Here is a 24,646-nt window from a genome sequence, read left to right as displayed (position 1 = left end):
CTACCAAGAACCTGTTGATTCCCTGACTGCTTTGGCCTTGCGACGATATCTCCACATTTGCTGCTGGTGGTGTCCTAACCGGTGGGCTTACAGTGAGGGAAGGAATGTAGCGTTGCTGACTAGCTTCATTGTGAGTGGGTGCAACAACGTTACGGGATGTTTGGTAGCTAGTCCAGGCTTGCAAGTGCATGGTGGTTAAATGTCGACGCATGCAAGTTGTATTTAAACTTTTGACATTCTGACCTCTGCTAAAGGTCATTGAGCATTTCTTACCGATCACTTTGCACTGATCATTCGGATCTTGGTTAAAAAATTGCCAGACTGCACTCTTCCTACTATTGAATACCTTTGCAGGCATTGCACACTGTGTTACTTTAACCGGATTTAACTGTTTTTGGTTTTGACACACGTTTTTGGCCAGATACAGGCCTGCCAGATGAAAGCTGGTGCGATGTTGATGCCTGCTGCGGCTCCTCCTCCTCCGCTTCAGAGCTACTGCCAGCGGCACCCTGTTCCCCCAATGGCTGCCAATCGGGATCAACAACTGGGTCATCTATCACCTCCTCTTCTATGTCCTGTACACCTTCCTCTGTGTCACCGTGTAAGTCGGTGCTATAGCGTTCAGGACGGGGCACCATAGTCTCATCAGGGTCAGATTGTGGCTCAGTATACTGCGAGGGCAATGTTGTGATCTGAGTCAATGGAACAGCATAATGATCTAGCTGTGGCTGTGCATCTGTGCACTCCATGTCCGATTCATCTTGTAATGGGCATGGCCTGTTAACAATTTCCCTTTCTAACCCAGGCACGGTATGTGTAAAGAGCTCCATGGAGTAACCTGTTGTGTCGCCTGATGCATCCTTCACTGTTGTTCTGGGTGACGGACACAAGGAAGCGACTTGTTCCTGACCGGGAGCATCCACTGACGATGCGCTGCTTTTAAATTTTGCACTTTCCGAAGAGGAGGCGAAAGAACTAGAGGCAGAGTCAGCAAGGAAAGCCAAAACTTTTTCCTGCTTCTCCGGCATTAAAAGCGGTTTTCCTACTCCCAGAAAAGGGAGCGTACGAGGCCTTGTGTAGCCAGACGATGACGCTGGCTCAACAACTCGAGACTTAGGTGCTATATTGCTTTTCCCACGACCACCTGATGCTCCACGACCACCACCACTACCATCATTACCAGCTGGCAATGACCGCCCACGGCCACGACCTCTTCCACCAGACTTCATCATTCTTTCAAAAATGTTACCAAACTAACAACCGTTATATGGTACTGTAAAACCAGGTAGAAGGTGTACGTAAACTTGTTGTGAATTTAAATCTCCCTTTATAGGTGTGGGAGACTGCTGGGAAAATCAGGCCCACTGTATTACACTACACAGTTTGAGTGTCAGAAAGTGGCTGGCAGATATGCCACAAACAGGAATGAAGCAGATGCACACACTGGCAATATAAATCTCCCTTTTTTATGTGTGGGAGACAGCAGAAAAATCAGGCCCACTGTATTACACTACACAGTTTGAGTGTCAGAAAGTGGCTGGCAGATATGCCACAAACAGGAATGACGCAGATGTACTCAGTGGCAATAGAAATCTCCGTCTTTATGTGTGGGATAATGCAGAAAAAATCAGGCCCACTGTATTACACTACACAGTTTGATTGGCAGAAAGAGGCTGGCAGATATGCCACTAAAAATACAAGGGCTGTAGTAGAATTTCAATCTCCTTACAATGATCAAAGGACAAGAATGGCAGCAATAAAAAGTACTGCTGCACACAAGAATGTGGACAAAGAAACAAGAGAACTGTGCAGAAAGGAGCAGCAGGACTTTTGCTTTTAAAAAAGCAGTTGGTTTGCATAGCGGCGTACAAACAGCAATGCAGCTATCAGGGAGCCTTATAAGCTACAGAGCTGATGCACAGAAATCTAGCCTCCACTGTCCCTGCCAAGAAAGGGTGGTGTTGGACAGTGGAAATCGCTACAGCACAAGCAGTTTGGGGGTTTATCTTCCCTCCCTAACAATATCCCTGCTTCAGACGAAGCTACAGCAACCTCTCCCTATGCTCAGATCGGCAGCAGTAAGATGGCGGTCGGCGTGCACGCCCCTTTATAGCCCCTGTGACACCGCAGAAAGCAAGCCAATCACTGCCATGCCCATCTCTAAGATGGTGGGGACAGGACCTATGTCATCACGCTGCCCACACTCTGCGTCCACCTTCATTGGCTGAGAAATGGCGCTGAACGTGTCATATGAAACGCGACTTTGGCGCGAAGATCGCCGACCGCATGGCCGATCCCACGCTGGGATCGGGTCGGGTTTCACGAAACCCGACTTTGCCAAAAGTCGGCAACTTTTTAAATTGTTCGATCCGTTTCGCTCAACCCTAGTGCTAACAAATGTTGCAATGGGACAAAGAAATGGACGTGGTTGCTGACTGTTGTGTATGTCCAACTGCTGGTTGTGGGCAAGAGGCATCAGCATATTCTTCCTGGACATAAGATTGGGAAGGACATAACACAGGGGAAGTGGCAGTGGTTTCTGTTGTGAAATTGGATTCTGGGCTCCCCCGGTGGCCACTGGTGGAATTGAACTTGTGTGCATCATCCTCTCTGTTCACCTGTTCCCATCAGGATGTGGGAGTCTCTATATAACCTTGCTCCTCTGTCAGTTTCATGCCGGTCAACAATGTAATCAGAAGCCTTTCTTTGCATGTTCCTGCTACTAGACAACTCCCAGCTAAGTTGGACTTTCGTCCTTGTTTGTTTTTGCATTTTGTTCCAGTTCACAGCTGCTGTTTCGTTACTGTGTCTTGAAAGCTCTTGTGATCTGAAATTGCCACTCTGGTGTTATTAGTTAATACTAGAGTCTTAAAGTAATTTCTGGATGGTGTTTTGATAGGGTTTTCAGCTGACCATGAAAGTGCCCTTTCTGTCTTCCTGCTATCTAGTAAGCGGACCTCGATTTTGCTAAACCTATTTTCATACTACGTTTGTCATTTCATCTAAAATCACCGCCAATATATGTGGGGGCCTCTGTCTGCCTTTTGGGGAAATTTCTCTAGAGGTGAGCCAGGACTGTATTTTCCTCTGCTAGGATTAGTTAGTCCTCCGGCTGGCGCTGGGCGTCTAGGGATAAAACGTAGGCACGCTACCCGGCCACTGTTAATTGTGCGGCAGGTTTAGTTCATGGTCAGTTTAGATTCCATCTTCCAAGAGCTAGTTCTTATATATGCTGGGCTATGTTCTCTCGCCATTGAGAATCATGACAGTTTGACCGGCCAAAAAGGGTTAAATTATTGGCTGAGAAAGGAGAGAAAAAAGAAGTCTGCTGAAATTTTTTTTTTTTTTTTTTTTTTTTCTCTAGTTCTGAGTGTGCTCATAATTGAATCACTTGCTAGTCTGCCTATACTGCAGCCTTCCTCTCTTTCTCTCCTTCTAATCCTTGAATGGCTCTGTGTTCACCTGTTTGAAATGGATCTTCAGAGTGTAGCTACAGGTTTGAATAATCTCGCCACGAAGGTACAAAATTTGCAAGATTTTGTTGTTCATGCACCTATGTCTGAACCTAGAATTCCTTTGCCTGAATTTTTTTCAGGGAATAGATCTTGCTTTCAAAATTTTAAAAATAATTGCAAATTGTTTTTGTCCCTGAAGTCTCGCTCTGCCGGAGATCCTGCACAGCAGGTCAGGATTGTAATTTCCTTGCTCCGGGGCGACCCTCAAGATTGGGCTTTTGCATTGACACCAGGGGATCCTGCGTTGCTCAATGTGGATGCGTTTTTTCTGGCCTTGGGGTTGCTTTATGAGGAACCTCATTTAGAGCTTCAGGCGGAAAAAGCTTTGATGTCCCTATCTCAGGGGCAAGATGAAGCTGAAATATACTGCCAAAAATTCCGTAAATGGTCTGTGCTTACTCAGTGGAATGAGTGCGCCCTGGCGGCGATTTTCAGAGAAGGTCTCTCTGATGCCATTAAGGATGTTATGGTGGGGTTCCCTGTGCCTGCGGGTCTGAATGAGTCCATGACAATGGCTATTCAGATCGATAGGCGTCTGCGGGAGCGCAAACCTGTGCACCATTTGGCGGTGTCTACTGAGAAGACGCCAGAAAATATGCAATGTGATAGAATTCTGTCCAGAAGCGAGCGGCAGAATTTTAGACGAAAAAATGGGTTGTGCTTCTATTGTGGTGATTCAACTCATGTTATATCAGCATGCTCTAAGCGTACTAAGAAGCTTGACAAGTCTGTTTCAATTAGCACTTTACAGTCTAAGTTTATTCTATCTGTGACCCTGATTTGTTCTTTATCATCTATTACCGCGGACGCCTATGTCGACTCTGGCGCCGCTTTGAGTCTTATGGATTGGTCCTTTGCCAAACGCTGTGGGTATGATTTGGAGCCTTTGGAAGCTCCTATACCTCTGAAGGGGATTGACTCCACCCCATTGGCTAGTAATAAACCACAATACTGGACACAAGTAACTATGCGTATTAATCCGGATCACCAGGAGATTATTCGCTTTCTGGTGCTGTATAATCTACATGATGTTTTGGTGCTAGGATTGCCATGGCTGCAATCTCATAACCCAGTCCTCGACTGGAAAGCTATGTCTGTGTTAAGCTGGGGATGTAAAGGGACTCATGGGGATGTACCTTTGGTTTCCATTTCATCATCTTTTCCCTCTGAGATTCCTGAATTCTTGTCTGACTATCGTGACGTTTTTGAAGAACCCAAGCTTGGTTCACTACCTCCGCACCGGGAGTGCGATTGTGCCATAGATTTGATCCCGGGTAGTAAATACCCTAAGGGTCGTTTATTTAATCTGTCTGTGCCTGAACACGCTGCTATGCGAGAATATATAAAGGAGTCCTTGGAAAAGGGACATATTCGTCCTTCGTCATCTCCCTTAGGAGCCGGTTTTTTCTTTGTGTCTAAGAAAGATGGCTCTTTGAGGCCGTGTATTGATTATCGGCTTTTGAATAAAATCACGGTTAAATATCAATATCCGTTACCACTGCTGACTGATTTGTTTGCTCGTATAAAGGGGGCCAAGTGGTTCTCTAAGATTGATCTCCGTGGGGCGTATAATTTGGTGCGAATCAAGCAGGGGGATGAGTGGAAAACCGCATTTAATACGCCCGAGGGCCACTTTGAGTATTTGGTGATGCCTTTTGGTCTTTCAAATGCCCCTTCAGTCTTCCAGTCCTTTATGCATGACATTTTCCGCGATTATTTGGATAAATTTATGATTGTGTATCTGGATGATATTCTGATTTTTTCGGATGACTGGGACTCTCATGTCCAGCAGGTCAGGAGGGTTTTTCAGGTTTTGCGGTCTAATTCCTTGTGTGTGAAGGGTTCTAAGTGCGTTTTTGGGGTTCAAAAGATTTCCTTCTTGGGATACATTTTTTCCCCCTCTTCCATCGAGATGGATCCTGTCAAGGTTCAGGCTATTTGTGATTGGACGCAACCCTCTTCTCTTAAGAGTCTTCAGAAATTTTTGGGCTTTGCTAACTTTTATCGTCGATTTATTGCTGGTTTTTCTGATGTTGTTAAACCATTGAGTGATTTGACTAAGAAGGGTGCTGATGTTGCTGATTGGTCCCCTGATGCTGTGGAGGCCTTTCGGGAGCTTAAGCGCCGCTTTTCTTCCGCCCCTGTGTTGCGTCAGCCTGATGTTGCTCTTCCTTTTCAGGTTGAGGTCGACGCTTCTGAAATCGGAGCTGGGGCGGTGTTGTCGCAGAGAAGTTCCGACTGCCCCGTGATGAGACCTTGTGCTTTTTTTTCCCGTAAATTTTCGCCCGCCGAGCGGAATTATGATATTGGGAATCGGGAGCTTTTGGCCATGAAGTGGGCTTTTGAGGAGTGGCGTCACTGGCTTGAGGGGGCCAGACATCAGGTGGTGGTATTGACTGACCACAAAAATTTAATTTACCTTGAGTCTGCCAGGCGCCTGAATCCTAGACAGGCGCGCTGATCGTTGTTTTTCTCTCGGTTTAATTTTGTGGTGTCATACCTACCGGGTTCTAAGAATGTTAAGGCGGATGCCCTTTCTAGGAGTTTTGAGCCTGACTCCCCTGGTAATTCTGAGCCCACAGGTATCCTTAAGGATGGAGTGATATTGTCTGCCGTTTCTCCAGACCTGCGGCGGGCCTTGCAGGAGTTTCAGGCGGATAGACCGGATCGTTGCCCACCTGGTAGACTGTTTGTTCCTGATGATTGGACCAGTAGAGTCATCTCTGAGGTTCATTCTTCTGCGTTGGCAGGTCATCCTGGAATCTTTGGTACCAGGGATTTGGTGGCAAGGTCCTTCTGGTGGCCTTCCCTGTCACGAGATGTGCGAGGCTTTGTGCAGTCTTGTGACGTTTGTGCTCGGGCCAAGCCTTGTTGTTCTCGGGCTAGTGGATTGTTGTTGCCCTTGCCTATTCCGAAGAGGCCTTGGACGCACATCTCGATGGATTTTATTTCGGATCTGCCTGTTTCTCAGAAGATGTCTGTCATCTGGGTGGTGTGTGACCGTTTCTCTAAGATGGTCCATTTGGTTCCCTTGCCTAAGTTGCCTTCTTCTTCCGAGTTGGTTCCTCTGTTTTTTCAAAATGTTGTTCGTTTGCATGGTATTCCGGAGAATATCGTTTCTGACAGAGGGACCCAATTCGTGTCTAGATTTTGGCGGGCATTCTGTGCTAGGATGGGCATAGATTTGTCTTTTTCGTCTGCTTTCCATCCTCAGACTAATGGCCAGACCGAGCGGACTAATCAGACCTTGGAGACATATTTGAGGTGTTTTGTGTCTGCGGATCAGGATGATTGGGTTGCTTTTTTGCCATTGGCGGAGTTCGCCCTCAATAATCGGGCCAGCTCTGCCACCTTGGTGTCCCCGTTTTTCTGTAATTCGGGGTTTCATCCTCGATTTTCCTCCGGTCAGGTGGAATCTTCGGATTGTCCTGGAGTGGATGCTGTGGTGGAGAGGTTGCATCAGATTTGGGGGCAGGTAGTGGACAATTTGAAGTTGTCCCAGGAGAAGACTCAGCTTTTTGCCAACCGCCGTCGTCGTGTTGGTCCTCGGCTTTGTGTTGGGGACTTGGTGTGGTTGTCTTCTCGTTTTGTCCCTATGAGGGTTTCTTCTCCTAAGTTTAAGCCTCGGTTCATCGGCCCGTACAAGATATTGGAGATTCTTAACCCTGTGTCCTTCCGTTTGGACCTCCCTGCATCTTTTTCTATTCATAATGTTTTTCATCGGTCATTATTGCGCAGGTATGAGGTACCGGTTGTGCCTTCCGTTGAGCCTCCTGCTCCGGTGTTGGTTGAGGGTGAGTTGGAGTATGTTGTGGAAAAGATCTTAGACTCCCGTGTTTCCAGACGGAAACTCCAGTATCTGGTCAAATGGAAGGGATACGGTCAGGAGGATAATTCTTGGGTGACTGCCTCTGATGTTCATGCCTCCGATCTTGTCCGTGCCTTTCATAGGGCTCATCCTGATCGCCCTGGTGGTTCTGGTGAGGGTTCGGTGCCCCCTCCTTGAGGGGGGGGTACTGTTGTGAAATTGGATTCTGGGCTCCCCCGGTGGCCACTGGTGGAATTGAACTTGTGTGCATCATCCTCTCTGTTCACCTGTTCCCATCAGGATGTGGGAGTCTCTATATAACCTTGCTCCTCTGTCAGTTTCATGCCGGTCAACAATGTAATCAGAAGCCTTTCTTTGCATGTTCCTGCTACTAGACAACTCCCAGCTAAGTTGGACTTTCGTCCTTGTTTGTTTTTGCATTTTGTTCCAGTTCACAGCTGCTGTTTCGTTACTGTGTCTGGAAAGCTCTTGTGATCTGAAATTGCCACTCTGGTGTTAATACTAGAGTCTTAAAGTAATTTCTGGATGGTGTTTTGATAGGGTTTTCAGCTGACCATGAAAGTGCCCTTTCTGTCTTCCTGCTATCTAGTAAGCGGACCTCGATTTTGCTAAACCTATTTTCATACTACGTTTGTCATTTCATCTAAAATCACTGCCAATATATGTGGGGGCCTCTGTCTGCCTTTTGGGGAAATTTCTCTAGAGGTGAGCCAGGACTGTATTTTCCTCTGCTAGGATTAGTTAGTCCTCCGGCTGGCGCTGGGCGTCTAGGGATAAAACGTAGGCACGCTACCCGGCCACTGTTAATTGTGCGGCAGGTTTAGTTCATGGTCAGTTTAGATTCCATCTTCCAAGAGCTAGTTCTTATATATGCTGGGCTATGTTCTCTCGCCATTGAGAATCATGACAGGTTTCACCCTGAGACACAGATTTTGTACCAAGGTGTTTCACCCACTTACTGGGGTGCTGTGTATGTCAGCAGTATATGGCATATGCTAACAGAGGTATTATGTCATATTTCCCTTTACAAAGGGATGTGTTGTTAAGATTTTCAAAAGGCGTACAAGGAGAGGTCAGGCCAAGTGTGCAACTTGCAAAACCAATAGTTAAAGGGCACTGAAGAATCAGGAAGAACACTGGTATGATCACTTAAGTAGTCCTTCACCATCTTAGTCAACTTCTCCGTCCTCATGATATTTAAATCCACAGATAGCCCTTGCTGAAATGACGGTTCGTTAAAATGGCCCAGTTGGTGGACATTCCCCCCTGAGTTACATCTGGTGTGTGTGTTCCTCCCCAGTAATCCTTGTGGGTGAAAAGAGCCGGTACTTCTGCCAGCAGTGTTGTCTGAGGGCAATCTTTTTAGCAAGTCTTCAACAATGACCCTCTGGCATGCATGCTCTGAAAATGGCTCCTTCATGACAGAAACAAATTTCTCCATGTACTGTAAGTCAAGAAAGGTGTACATCCAGTATTTCATGGGGGACAAAATGGCACTCCTGGGACTAAGTCCTGCTTTTCTCCTTCTGAGCATGCCCAAGGGAAGACCTCTCATTGGAGGTCAGGGGTCACACGCTCAGGTCCTGTAGCAGCTCCTATTGATCCTCTAGGAAGGTCCTGGAGAGCTACAACTATAAAAGGTTTGCATGGCCGCATGGCCATGCGCTAGAATCATTTGTGTTTGGCTGTTGCCAGTGGATACTCTACTACTCAGTATATATGTGGTGTGAGTCTGTTTAGCTTTGGGGCTGTACACTCAGGCAGGCATCTAGCGTCAGTGGGGGCAATTAGCCTTGGCTTATCATCTGGTTCCTTCATGTGTGCAGTTAGCACAGAAGAGTTCCAGAGCAAGCACAACCCTAGATAGGGTATTTATTCTCTGTGTACAGCGTGACTCTGTGAGGCAACAGAGCTCGCTTTCATTTCACACGGGGTGAAGTTTAACCCACGTGTGAGCTCAGTGTCCATCCGCCACTACTTTGCAGCAGGTATCTCTGCACGGTGGACCCTGGGCTGCGAACGCACCTCTTATCAATCTCTCTATTACTTGGTGCATTCCGCTAGCCCTAACACTGGTAAATAGTGATGTTTGCATATCTCTGCAGGCTTTGCACCAGTCACACAACTGCTAGATAAAATATGCTATTTACTTAACCAATAGAAAATTATTATTTTTTTATATCACCTTTATGACACACGGCAACAGCAGACTCAGGGAAATCACTGGTAAATAGTGACGTCTGCGCATATCTGCAGGCCTTGTGCAAATTGCACAACTGCTAGCTAAATATATGCTATTTATTTAACCAATACAATTTTTTTTTTTATATTGCCTTTTTGATACAAGCCAACAGCAAACTCAGAGAAATTACTGGTAAATAGTGACATTTGCATATCTCCTCAGGTTCTGTGAAAGTTGCACAATTTCTAGATAAATATACACTATTTATTTAACCAGTAGAAAATTATTATGTTTTTATATCACCTTTATGACACACGGCAACAGCAGATTCAGGGAAATTACTGGTAAATATTGATGTTTGCATATCTCTGCAGGCTTTACGCAAATCGCACAACTGTTTGATAAATATATGCTATTTACTTAACCAATGAAAATTATTATTTTTTACTTCACCTTTATGACACACATGAACAGCAGAGTAAGGAAAATTATTGGCACTGGTAAATAGTGACGTTTGCGTATCTCTTCAGGCTTTGTGCCAGTTGCATAACCGCTAGATAAATACTGTATACGCTATTTATTTAACCAATAGAAAATTATTTTTATATTTCCTTTATGACACACGTCAACAACAGACTCAAGGAAATTACCGGTAAATAGTGGCGTTTGCGTATCCCAGCAGGTTTTGCGCCATTCATACAACTGCTAGATAAATATTAGCTATTTCAACAATAGGAGAGGAATATTATTTAGCAATAAGCTTTTAAAAAAGATGTTTACTATGTGCTGGCACTGATGAATATTATTTAGCTGTAAAACAAAGCGATTTAGTATATGCTGGTACGCAGAAATATTATGTAGTGCCCAAAAGATTTTTTTAGTATATGCTGGTACTGAGTAATATTATTTTGCTCTAATCCCACAGTCTGTTCCTACACTATCCAGCACAATGGAAACTAGCAGAGATCTGCAGCATATTCTTGCAATGATAACACCCAGGTGCCTGCGATTCCCTCTCCCTCTTATTAAATCTCTCCCTACACTATCTCCACCTAACAGAACTAATCTTCACTCTCACTAGCTCTTAAAAGAGCTTTTTGTAATCACAAACTCTCCCTATACACTGCTTTCACTATTTCTACAATCACACTGCACTTACATTAAGCTGTTTCTGGCTGTAATGCGCACAAGATGGCGCAGGCAGGAATTAAATATCGACTATGAGGCCGTAAGGCCAGCCAATCAAAGTAATGCCACACTAAAGATTGTGCTGGCATTGTTTTGATTGGCAAGCAAGCCCACCATGTTCATTGGCTGCAAATAAAGCACCAAACATGTAGGGGACGTCATTGAAAAATACCGAGGTGAATAACAAATTACTCGCCAAGAAACCATTAGCCCGAATACCGTACTATTCGTGCTAGTAACGAATAGTGCCTAATGTATTTACTCATCACTAATTATTTCTGTACATGACTAGTTTGGATTCATCAATACAGTCTTGCTGGAGCAGAAAGCACCAAATTCATTAAGAGATACACGTCACTTAATGAATTTGGCACCTCTTCTGAATGACAACTTTAGGCACCGTGCCAGACATGCTACTCAATTCAGGGACTGAAGTATCCTTTTTGATCTACAACACACCTTCACATTTGATAAATTTGACTGGTGAACATTGCTACATCCCCGCCCTGCTCCTGTTTTTTTCCAGCTATGTCCATTTAGGTCAACTGATTCAAACGGCATGAAAACCCCAAAAGTTGCAAAAATGTTGTGTATTTCCTCATTTTTTTCTGGAGTAAAAGTTTTAATCACATAGCTCCTTTAACTACGAACAATGTTGCAGAGGTAGGTAGTTTGTACAGCATCTAAATACACAAAAAAATGGCCATTGGACATCTAAATGAAAGTGAATTGGCTATGATTTATAATATGTTCAGGGGCAGCGTCGGACTGGAGTAGCTTGGGCCAACCAGAGAAAATCATTCTAAGGGCCCACCATGCTTAAGATGTACTAGCTGCAGAGTCTTCCCTTAGCTTCCATCTGGTCAAGCGCGCTAGACACAGGATACATACACGTGACACACACACCAGTCACACACTAGACACAGGATACATACACGTGACACACACCAGTCACAGGATACATACACGTGACACACACACCAGTCACACACTAGACACAGGATACATACACGTGACACACACCAGTCACACGCTAGACACAGGATACATACACGTGACACACACACCAATCACATGCTAGACACAGGATACATACACGTGACACACAGCCTCATCATCACTCCTCCACACAGCCTCATCATCCCTCCTTCTCCACACAGCTCATCATCATCCCTCCTTCTACACACAGCCTCATCATCCCTCTTTCTCCACACAGCTCATCATCCCCCCTTCTCCACACAGCTCCTCATCATCCCTCCTTCTACACACAGCCTCATCATCCCTCCTTTTCCACACAGCCTCATCATCCCCCCTTCTCCACACAGCCTCATCATCCCTCCTTTTCCACACAGCCTCATCATCCCCCCTTCTCCACACAGCCTCATCATCCCCCCTTTTCCACACAGCTCATCATCCCCCCTTCTCCACACAGCTCCTTATCATCCCTCCTGTTATGACCCCAATGGCAGAGGGTCTGAGGAATAATGCTAAGTCAGTAAATACAGAAAACCAGCTCATAGGGCAGTGTTAACTGGGCTGACCATATAACTAATCCTAGCACCACAAATACCAGCAGCCGGGGAACGTTCCTACGTTGATCCTAGACGTCTCGCGCCAGCCGGAGAGCTAACTACACCTAGAAGGGAAAAGAAAGACCTTTCTTGCCTCCAGAGGAAATACCCCAAAAAGTTGGATAGAAGCCCCCCACAAATAATAACGGTGAGGTAAGAGGAAAAGACAAACATAAGAATGAGCTAGGAATTTAGCAAAGAGAGGCCCACTAGCTAATAGCAGAATATAGAAAGATAACTTATATGGTCAGCAAAAAATCCTATCAAAAATATCCACACTGGAAATTCAAGAACCCCCGAACCGTCTAACAGCCCGGGGGGAGAACACCAGCCCCCTAGAGCTTCCAGCAAGGTCAGGAATCACATTTAGTACAAGCTGGACAAAAATGATAGCAAACAAATAACCCAAAAAACAAAGAAGCAAGACTTAGCTTAATTTAGCACGAACCAGGACAAGCAAACAGGAGCAAACAGAATGTGTCTGATAACACCGATGCCAGGCACTGGACTAAGGTTCCAGGAGGTTTATATAGCAACACCCCTGAAGTAACGACCCAGCTGGGTGCAAACAGAGGGAAGGAAATCCCAGAGTCATATCACTAGTAACCACTAGAGGGAGCCAAAAAAGTCTAATTCACAACAGTACCCCCCCCTTAAGGAGGGGTCACCGAACCCTCACCAAGACCACCAGGGCGATCAGGATGAGCAGCGTGAAAGGCACGAACCAAATCGGCCGCATGCACATCAGAGGCAACCACCCAGGAATTATCCTCCTGACCATAACCCTTCCACTTGACCAAATACTGAAGCCTCCGCCTGGAGAGACGAGAATCCAAGATCTTCTCCACCACGTACTCCAACTCGCCCTCAACCAACACCGGAGCAGGAGGCTCAGCAGAAGGAACCACAGGCACAACGTAGCGTCGTAACAAAGACCTATGGAACACGTTGTGAATGGCAAACGAAACCGGAAGATCCAAGCGAAAGGACACAGGATTAAGGATTTCCAATATCTTGTAAGGACCGATGAAGCGAGGCTTAAATTTAGGAAAGGAGACCTTCATAGGAACAAATCGAGAAGACAGCCACACCAAATCCCCAACACGAAGTCGGGGACCCACACCGCGGCGGCTGTTGGCAAAACGCTGAGCCTTCTCCTGTGACAACTTCAAGTTGTCCACCACATGATTCCAGATTTGCTGCAACCTATCCACCACAGAATCCACTCCAGGACAGTCAGAAGGCTCCACATGTCCCGAGGAAAAACAAGGATGCAAACCAGAGTTGCAGAAAAATGGCGAAACCAAAGTAGCGGAACTAGCCCGATTATTTAGGGCAAACTCAGCCAACGGCAAGAAGGTCACCCAATCATCCTGATCTGCCGAAACAAAACACCTCAAGTAAGCTTCCAGAGTCTGATTAGTTCGCTCAGTTTGTCCATTAGTCTGAGGATGAAAGGCAGACGAGAACGACAAATCAATCCCCATCCTAGCACAAAAGGATCGCCAGAACCTGGAAACAAACTGGGATCCTCTGTCAGACACAATATTCTCAGGAATGCCGTGTAAACGAACCACATTCTGAAGGAACACAGGAACCAGATCGGAAGAGGAAGGCAGCTTAGGCAAAGGCACCAAATGGACCATTTTTGAAAAGCGATCACATACCACCCAGATGACAGACATACCCCGAGACACCGGGAGATCAGAAATGAAATCCATGGAAATATGTGTCCAAGGCCTCTTCGGGACAGGCAAGGGCAAGAGCAACCCGCTGGCACGGGAACAGCAAGGCTTAGCTCGAGCACAAGTCCCACAGGACTGCACAAATGACCGTACATCCCGTGACAAGGAAGGCCACCAAAATGACCTAGCCACCAGATCTCTGGTGCCAAAAATTCCCGGATGACCTGCCAGCACCGAGGAATGAACCTCGGAAATGACTCTGCTGGTCCACTTATCAGGAACAAACAGTCTGTCAGGTGGACAAGAGTCAGGTCTACCAGCTTGAAATCTCTGCAACACACGTCGCAACTCAGGAGAAATGGCTGACAAAATAACTCCTTCTTTAAGAATACCAACAGGTTCTGTGACTCCAGGAGAGTCAGGCACAAAGCTCCTTGAAAGAGCATCAGCTTTCACATTCTTTGAACCTGGTAAATACGAGACCACAAAGTCAAAACGGGAGAAAAACAATGACCAGCGGGCCTGTCTAGGATTCAAGCGTTTAGCAGACTCGAGATACATCAAATTTTTATGATCAGTCAAGACCACCACACGATGCTTAGGACCCTCGAGCCAATGACGCCACTCCTCAAATGCCCACTTCATGGCCAGTAATTCCCGATTGCCCACATCATAATTCCGCTCAGCAGGCGAAAACTTCCTAGAGAAGAAAGCACATGGTCTCATTACCGAGCAACCAGGGCCTCTCTGTGACAAAACGGCCCCTGCCCCAATCTCAGAAGCATCCACCTCGACCTGAAAGGGAAGTGAGACATCAGGCTGGCACAAAACAGGCGCCGAAGTAAACCGGCGCTTCAACCCCTGGAACGCCTCCACGGCTGCAGGAGCCCAGTTAGCAACATCAGAACCTTTCTTGGTCATATCCGTCAAAGGTTTTACAACGCTAGAAAAATTAGCGATAAAACGACGGTAGAAGTTAGCAAAACCCAAGAACTTCTGAAGACTCTTAACTGACGTGGGTTGAGTCCACTCATGAATAGCTCGGACCTTGACTGGGTCCATCTCCACAGCAGAAGGGAAAAAATAAACCCCAAAAAGGGAACTTTCTGTACTCCAAAGAGACACTTTGAGCCTTTAACAAACAAGGCATTCTCATGCAAAACCTGAAACACCATCCTGACCTGCTCCACATGTGAGTCCCAATCTTCAGAGAAAACCAGAATATCGTCCAGATAAACAATCATAAATTTATCCAGATACTTCCGGAAAATATCATGCATAAAGGACTGAAATACTGAGGGAGCATTAGAAAGCCCAAAAGGCATCACCAAGTACTCAAAATGACCTTCGGGCGTATTAAATGCAGTCTTCCATTCATCACCTTGCTTAATGCGCACAAGGTTGTATGCACCACGAAGATCTATCTTGGTGAACCACTTGGCACCCTTAATCCGGGCAAACAAGTCCGACAAGAGAGGAAAAGGATACTGAAATTTTACAGTGATTTTATTCAGTAGCCGATAGTCAATACAAGGTCTCAAAGATCCGTCCTTCTTAGCCACAAAAAAGAATCCCGCACCAAGAGGGGAAGAGGATGGACGGATATGCCCCTTCTCCAGAGACTCCTTGATATATGAACGCATTGCGGCATGCTCAGGTACTGACAGATTAAATAATCTTCCCTTAGGAAATTTACTACCTGGAATCAAATCTATGGCGCAGTCACAGTCCCTATGAGGAGGCAGAGCACTGGATCTGGACTCACTGAATACATCCTGATAATCAGACAAATACTCAGGAACTTCCGAAGGAGTAGAGTAAGCAATAGACACTGGCGGGGAATCAGCATGAATTCCCTGACAGCCCCAACTTGACACAGACATTGCCTTCCAATCCAGGACTGGATTGTGGGTCTGTAACCATGGCAGACCCAAAACGACCAAATCATGCATTTTATGCAGAACAAGAAAATGAATCACCTCCCGATGTTCAGGAGTCATGCACATGGTCACCTGCGTCCAAAACTGCGGTTTATTTTCCGCCAATGGCGTAGCATCAATACCTCTAAGAGGAATAGGATTTACTAACGGTTCAAGAACAAAACCACAGCGCTTGGCAAATGACAGATCCATAAGACTCAGGGCAGCACCTGAATCCACAAACGCCATAACAGGGTAAGAAGACAAAGAGCAAATTAGAGTCACAGACAAAATAAATTTAGGTTGCAAATTACCAATGGCGACAGGACTAACAACCCTTGTTAGGCGTTTAGAGCATGCTGATATAACATGTGTAGAATCACCACAGTAAAAACACAACCCATTCTGACGTCTATGATTTTTCCGTTCATTTCTAGTCTGAATTCTATCACATTGCATTAAATCAGGTGTTTGTTCAGACAACACCACCAGAGGATTAGCGGTTTTGCGCTCCCGCAAACGCCGGTCAATTTGAATAGCAAGCGCCATAGAATCATTCAGACTTGTAGGAATGGGGAAACCCACCATCACATTCTTAATGGCTTCAGAAAGTCCATTTCTGAAATTTGCGGCCAGAGCACACTCATTCCACTGAGTAAGCACGGACCATTTCCGAAATTTTTGGCAATACACTTCAGCTTCATCCTGACCCTGAGAAATAGCCAGCAAGGCTTTTTCTGCCTCAATTTCAAGATTGGGTTCCTCGTAAAGCAATCCGAGCGCCAGAAAAAACGCATCAATATTCGCCAATGCCGGATCTCCTGGCACTAGCGAGAAAGCCCAATCCTGAGGGTCGCCCCGCAAAAAAGAAATAACAATTTTAACTTGCTGAGCAGAATCTCCAGATGAACGGGGTCTCAGAGAAAGAAACAATTTACAATTATTCTTGAAATTCCTAAACCTAAATCAATCTCCAGAAAACAATTCCGGAATAGGTATTTTAGGTTCAGACATAGGATTACTGGTAACAAAATCTTGTATACCCTGCACACGAGCTGCCAGCTGGTCAACACTTGTAATCAAGGTCTGCACATTCATGTCTGCAGCAAGCACACGCCACTCAAAGGTAAAGGGGAGGAAGAGAAGGAAGGAAAAAAAAAAAAAAAAAAAACTCAGAATTTCCTTTCTTATTATCCCACTTCTGCAATGCTTTAAACATTCAATATTGGTCCTGGCATACTGTTATGACCCCAATGGCAGAGGGTCTCAGGAATAATGCTAAGTCAGTAAATACAGAAAACCAGCTCATAGGGCAGTGGTAACTAGGCTGACCATATAACTAATCCTAGCACCACAAATACCAGCAGCCGGGGAACGTTCCTACGTTGATCCTAAACGTCTCGCGCCAGCCGGAGAGCTAACTACCCCTAGAAGGGAAAAGAAAGACCTTTCTTGCCTCCAGAGGAAATACCCCAAAAAGTTGGATAGAAGCCCCCCACAAATAATAACGGTGAGGTAAGAGGAAAAGACAAACATAAGAATGAACTAGGAATTTAGCAAAGAGAGGCCCACTAGCTAATAGCAGAATATAGAAAGATAACTTATATGGTCAGCAAAAAATCCTATCAAAAATATCCACACTGGAAATTCAAGAACCCCCGAACCGTCTAACGGCCCGGGGGGAGAACACCAGCCCCCTACAGCTTCCAGCAAGGTCAGGAATCACATTTAGTACAAGCTGGACAAAAATGATAGCAAACAAATATCCCAAAAAACAAAGAAGCAAGACTTAGCTTAATTTAGCACAAACCAGGACTAGCAAACAGGAGCAAACAGAATGTGTCTGATAACACCGATGCCAGGCACTGGACTAAGGTTCCAGGAGGTTTATATAGCAACACCCCTGAAGTAACGACCCAGCTGGGTGCAAACAGAGGGAAGGAAATCCCAGAGTCATATCGCTAGTAACCACTAGAGGGAGCCAAAAAAGTCTAATTCACAACACCCTCCTTCTACACACAGCCTCATCATCCCTCCTTTTCCACACAGCCTCATCATCCCCCCTTCTCCACACAGCCTCATCATCCCTCCTTTTCCACCCAGCCTCATCATCTTCCCTTCTCTACACAGCCTCATCATCCCCCCTTTTCCACACAGCTCATCATCCCCCCTTCTCCACACAGCTCCTCATCATCCCCCCTTCTCCACACAGCTCCTCATCATTCCCCCTTCTCCACACAGCTCCTCATCATCCCCCCTTCTCCACACAGCCCCTCATCATCCCTCCTTCTCCACACAGCCTCATCATCCCCCCTTTTCCACACAGCCTCATCATCCCCCCTTCTCCACACAGCTCCTCATCATCCCCCCTTCTCCACACAGCTCCTCATCATCCCCCCTTCTCCACACAGCCCCTCATCATCCCTCCTTCCCCACACAGCCTCATCATCCCTCCTTCTCCACACAGCCTCATCATCCCTCCTTCTCCACACAGCCTCATCATCCCTCCTTCTCCACACAGCTCATCATCCCCCCTTCTCCACACAGCTCCTCATCATCCCTCCTTCTCCACACAGCCTCATCATCCCCCCTTCTCCACACAGCCTCATCATCCCCCCTTTTCCACACAGCCTCATCATCCCTCCTTCTCCACACAGCCTCCTCATCATCCCGCTTTTCACACAGCCCCTCATTATTACCCTTTTTCCATACAGCCCGTCATTATCATCTCCCCTTCTACACACATCCTCATCATCCCCCCTTTTCCTCACAGCCTCATCATCCCCCCTTTTCCACACAGCTCCTCATCATCCCCCCTTCTCCACACAGCCCCTTATCATCCCTCCTTCTCCATCATCCCTCCTTCTCCACACAGGTCATCATCCCTCCTTCTCCATGCAGCCTCATCATCCCTCCTTCTCCACGCAGCCTCATCATCCCTCCTTCTCCACGCAGCCTCATCGTCCCTCCTTCTCCATGCAGCCTCCTCATCCCTCCTTCTCCACACAGCCTCATCCCGCCTTCGCCACACAGCCTCATCATCCCTCCTTCACCACACAGCCTCATCATCCCTCCTTCGCCACACAGCCTCATCATCCCTCCTTCACCACACAGCCTCATCATCCCTCCTTCTCCACACAGCCTCATCATCCCTCCTTCTCCATACAGCCTCATCATCCCTCCTTCTCCATACAGCCCCCTCATCATCCCGCTTTTCACACAGCCCCTCATCATGACCCTTTTTCCATACAGCCCGTCATTATCATCTCCCCTTCTCCACACAGCCCCTCATCATCTTCCTTTTACAAGCCCCACTCAAGTTACATCAACCCTTTCCAAAATACATCCTCTCACCACTCTCACTGAATCCTGGGTCTTCATTCCTATTGGTGCAAGGGTCCATTGTGCAGCTTCGCGGTCCTCTCCTCACGGGGCTCCATGGTGCAGCCTCTCATTTCATTCCTCTCCAGCAGCCTCAGAACATCTCTGCTTCCTGCTTTCAGATCACTGGTCTGATGGAGGCCCCGCCCCTTCCGGTGACATCATGCCATTGCCCTCAAAAAATCAACTCCTTTCTAGAGGCTGTGTGCAGTGCAGTCTCACAGCCTGTGGCTCTGTGCTGTGTGTGGTGTGTTATTCCACACCCGGAGCCGGCCGTCTGCACTGCTCAGCAACAAGTGATGTGATGTGAGCGCTTTCTCATCACCTGCTGCTGCGGCTTCTATTGATCTCATCCAGCACGCCACAGCTGATAGAGCGGTGAGTGCCAGAAGATCAGTAAAAGCCGCAGCAGCAAATGATGAGAAAGCTCTCACCTCACATCACTTGTTGCTGAGCAGTGCAGATGGCTGGCACAGGGTGTGGAATAACGAACTCACTGCTGGGTGCAGGCGCCGCAATCCTAATACAGGGAAGAGCAGGCACTAATGAGTGAGGCAGGAGTCTGTTGCTGGTGAGGGGGAAGGCCTACTGGGAGGTGGGCCCACCGGAGGATTCTCCGATCTCCCGGTGGGCCAGTCCGACGCTGTTCAGGGGTCACTACAGGGTGGGCAATTTATATGGATACACTTAAATAAAATGGGAATGGTTGGTGATATCAACTTCCTGTTTGTGGCACATTAGTATATGGGAGGGGAAAAACTTTTCAAGATGGGTGTTGACCATGGCGGCCATTTTGAAGTCGGCCATTTTGGTCAACTTTATTTTTTCAATGGGAAGAGGGTCATGTGGCACATCAATCTTATTGAGAATTTAACAAGAAAAACAATGTTGTGCTTGGTTTTAACATAACTTTGTTCTTTCATTAGTTATTTACAAGTTTATGACCACTTATAAAGTGTGTTCGAAGTGCTGTCCATTGTGTTGGATTGTCAATACAAACCTCTTCTTCCACTCTTGACACATTGATATCAATACCGCAGAAGAAATGCTTGCACAGGCTTCCAGTATCTGTTGTTTCAGATGCTGCACATCTCGTATCTTCACAGCATAGACAATTGCCTTCAGATGACCCAAAGATAAAATTCTAAGGGGGTCAGATTGGGAGACCTCGGTGGCCATTCAACTGACCCACAATGACCAATCCACTTTCCAGGAAACTGTTCATGTAGAAATGCTTGAACCTGACACCCAATATGGTGCACCACCACATTATGGGTGTCAGATTACCTAGCCTCAGCTTCTGAATCTGCCCTCAGTCGGGGGAATTATCACACACTCAAAACCTAACAACAGTCACAGTTAAATCCACCAAACTACTTCTCAAATAAGAACCACCACCAACCTCCAGCCATGCAGCAAAAGCTACTCTGGCAATGAGTGCTAGCCAGGGCCGAGATTATATAGGAGATGGGAGTGGCTAACAGTAAACAGCTGAGCCTTAAGGTACCATCTCACAGTGGCACTTTGGTCGCTACGACGGCACGATCCGTGACGCTCCAGCATCGCTCCATTATCGCTCCAGCGTCGTAGACTGCGGTCACACTTCGCAATGCACGGCGCTGGAGCGATAATTTCATGATGTATTTGTGATGTAGAAGTCATACGGGAAAGTCGTACGGGCATGTCATCGTGCACACCTTTGTTACACGATGCGATCATGCCGCCACAGCGGGACACTTGACGACGAAAGAAAGTTTCAAACGATGTGCTACGACGTACGATTCTCAGCGGGGTCCCTGATCTCAGTAGCCTGTCAGACTCAGCGAGATCGTAAGTATATCGCTGGAACGTCACGGATCGTGCTGTCGTAGCGACCAAAGTGCCACTGTGAGATGGTACCCTTAATGCAGGAAAGCTTCCAGGAGCTCTCAACTGAGCAGATTAACCCCTGCACTGATAACATAAAGTTGTACCATTTAGTATGATGATGAAGTGCTTCTAATCAGTGCAGGAGTATGAGAAATCAGACGCTGCCATCTTCTGGCTCCATTCTGTCGCAGCAAACCCATGACAAAAAATATTTTTATTGGGAATAACCATTATAAAATATGCATTCTGCAGAAGTCCTTGAAACAGTCAAATAAACTATACTTTCAAAAACAAAGGAAAGCTTTAACACAAAGACACCTCTATACAAGATGCACCAGAGCTAATACTAAATTATCAAAGCTATATAAATTGTCTGAATGATAATAAAAGCAAAGTATAAATATTTACCACAACAGGTATGACACTCAGAACATCCATTGATCAGCTGTTAATAACTCTGAGGGTGGCCGGATGGTAACATTAAACAAAGCTGAAAAGCAGAGTTCAATTAATTGTGTAGCAGCCGCTGTTGTTGTGCAGCAGCTAATACATATTAAGAAGCTGTGCTTCGGTCTATTCAGAGTTTGCATCCAGCCTCCACCAGAACTAATGGTAGGCAAAATGAGCTGTACTATATCTGCCTGCTAAAACATGCTTAGTAAGTGTTAATGTGATAATGGAGATACTGGCATTTCCCTGCTTTTGCAAATGCAGCATCAAGAAATTTTATTTTATTGCCTGCTACCTTAATGGGTTTTATGTGCTTCACGACATCTGCCATATATGTAAGGTACAAGTCAGAAGCGGGTGCATGGAGCATGGGGTAAGCTCTCCGTATACTTGGCAGGTAATAGTTGTGTGTTACAACCAGGACCTGCCTCTAACAATTGTGGGTAGCGTGAAGTTCCGCCCCAGTTGCTAACCTGTTAAATGCCACTGTCAATGGGGATATGGGGACTATTTTCCATGTTTTTATTATATAACATAATGCTAATGTGTATTGCAGTGTTGAGTACTCTTCATTGCTGTTTATTGCAAATAGTGTATTTAAATGAGTGAGTTTGGCTTCTGTAGTTATTGGTGTATGTGTGTTCTGTATGTTTCTGTGTATACTTGATAAAGACCTAAGCCAGGTCGCAACATTATTATATGATGGCAGAATAAACTTTAAACTTCGACACTTGAAATGCATCACCCTGGACTGGACGCTGTTTATTTGCTTTTATGATGTTAAGGCAGGGGGTCACACTTGCATAGAATATGGACGAGTGCTATGCGAGAAAACATCGCATAGCACTCGGACCAGTGTTAATTTATGGGGCAGATCACATCTGCAATTATTTTCTCATGCCAAATCGGCATGCGAGAACAATTACAACATGCTGCAATTGGCATCGAGACTTGGCTAGTCTCGGCTCACTCGCACCCATAAGTCTGTTGGTGTGAGTGACACAACGCACATCACTCGGATATCATCTGAGTGCTGTGTGATATACACCGGCAGTGGAGGAGATGGAGAAATTACTTTCTCCACCTCCTCCGCAGCTGTGTTCCAATTCTCTCTGTGCGAGAGGCTCGGAGCAGAGTAGCTTGACACTCAGCTCCCGCTCACTGCAGAGCAGGAGCGGAGGGTCATTAGCATATCGCATCGGATGCCATAGTGTGACCCCAGGCCTAACCCTCCAAGTGGGTTTCTGAAAGGGCGTCCAACGTACTGATCGCCGTCAGCCTTCCCTTTTTGTCTCTGATCATTCATTTTGTCATGATCAATAACTACAAGAGAACACTTTAAGTTTCAGTTCATGAGAAATAATTTATAGTTAACAATCAATAAGATGATGCTTGGAAAAATGGCAGCAACAACTGTATAGAAAATATTCATAGATCCAACAAAGAGTCCCATGACTCAAATAGCACAGGACTTGGTTTTCACAGCAAAAAAGTGCAATTCAACACTTAAATTAACATCTATTCATTAATGTATTGTATGATGGTCTCTTAGTCTTTTTAAATGGGATAACCTTCCTCAGTTATCAAAATGGTGGGTTGTGAATCATTGTAAAATTTATACTTCTTTAAACAGACAATTAGCAAACTGTAGTAGCTAGATTCTAATATAGTAATATATATGTTTTGGTTGAAATCCTGTGTAAGTTATATGTTGCCCGCTTATATGTGCGCAATTTGAAGAATTAGTATGATTCTTTTTATCCCAGACAATGGATTGCAATTATAATGACCCCAATCATGGAAATGTATGTTGCATACCTGTCAGGAAGAGACAGCTAAGGATTTTCCAAGTGACTGTTATCTGAATAATTGTTCACAAGAGTATTGCTAGTTTACCTGCAGAATACATTAAGATGGGAGGGATTAACCTAGGAGCTGACATTGATTATTTTAAGCTTATATATACTATAGTAGGTTATTAACATGTGAATCTTTGGGAATTCATAATTGTGCTGCATATAAAAAGTCTATACAAAATGAATTTCATAGGGATCGGAAATCTGTCAGACATCTTTTGCAATTGAATTCAGTTCATGCTTATTTGGCGAACTCTTACAGAGCAGACTATTTAGTTAAAGTTTTATACTACAAAGGGTTGCACCAAAATGTTAAAGCAATGTTATTTTGCAGCTTTGAGTGCTTTCAGTTTTATATTTCACATTATCTTTCAACAGCGTAATTTATTTCATTGTGATAAGAACTATATGGTCAAAGAGCAAGTCACATGCAGTTATCATTTCCAACTGCACTGGTGAGTCTTTCATCTTATGTTTCCCTTTTGTAAATAGTTTTATCATAAAAATTACTGTGATTAGATTTAGATTACATAAATGGTACTCTGCTTACTACTGATTAAAGGGGTTTTGTAAGCGTAGAAGATGTGCCTGCTTTCTTTCATTAATAGAGCCATTTTTGCCATATTTTTCTAATGTCACATAACTCCTTTAATAACACAATGGGTTTAGATCACATCACTTTTTTCCATATTTTATTTGGTCTCTAAAGTATATGATATGTAATAATGATATGTTTTTTTTAGCATTCTGTGAACATTTCCCCATAATGTCAGGCTAAATAAATAATTGAATAAATTCTTGGAGATGTATTGAAATATAAAAATCATGAAATATTACATTTATATATTTATTCAAAATATGTACAGTGGGAATGGAAAGTATTCAGACCCCTTTAAATTTTTAACTCTTTGTTTTATTGCAGCCATTTGGTAAATTCATTTTTTCCACATTAATGTACACTCTGCACCCAATCTTGACTGAAAAAAACAGAAATGAAGAAATTTTTGCAAATTTATTAAAAAAGAAAATCTGAAATATTACATGATCATAAGTATTCAGACCCTTTGCTCAGACACTCATATTTAAGTCACATGCTGTCAATTTCCTTGAATTCCTCCTTGAGTTGGTTCTACTCCTTCATTGGAGTCCAGCTGTGTTTAATTAAACTCATAGGACTTGATTTGGAAAAGTACACACCTGT

General features: G+C 45.1%; 1 protein-coding gene across 2 annotated transcripts in view; it reads left to right on the top strand.

Moving 5' to 3' along the window:
- Nucleotides 1-24,646, top strand: part of NPSR1 (neuropeptide S receptor 1) — a 914,796-nt gene that overhangs the window by 597,575 nt on the left and 292,575 nt on the right. For both annotated transcript variants that reach the window (XM_077267601.1, XM_077267602.1), the window contains one exon: nucleotides 23,824-23,900. In XM_077267601.1, coding sequence (XP_077123716.1) covers nucleotides 23,824-23,900 — 77 coding nt within the window. The remainder of the gene's footprint in view (nucleotides 1-23,823; nucleotides 23,901-24,646) is intronic.

This window comes from Ranitomeya variabilis, chromosome 6 (assembly GCF_051348905.1).
Source record: "Ranitomeya variabilis isolate aRanVar5 chromosome 6, aRanVar5.hap1, whole genome shotgun sequence".
Lineage (NCBI taxonomy): Eukaryota > Metazoa > Chordata > Amphibia > Anura > Dendrobatidae > Ranitomeya > Ranitomeya variabilis.
This window is presented reverse-complemented; position numbering and strand designations above follow the sequence as displayed.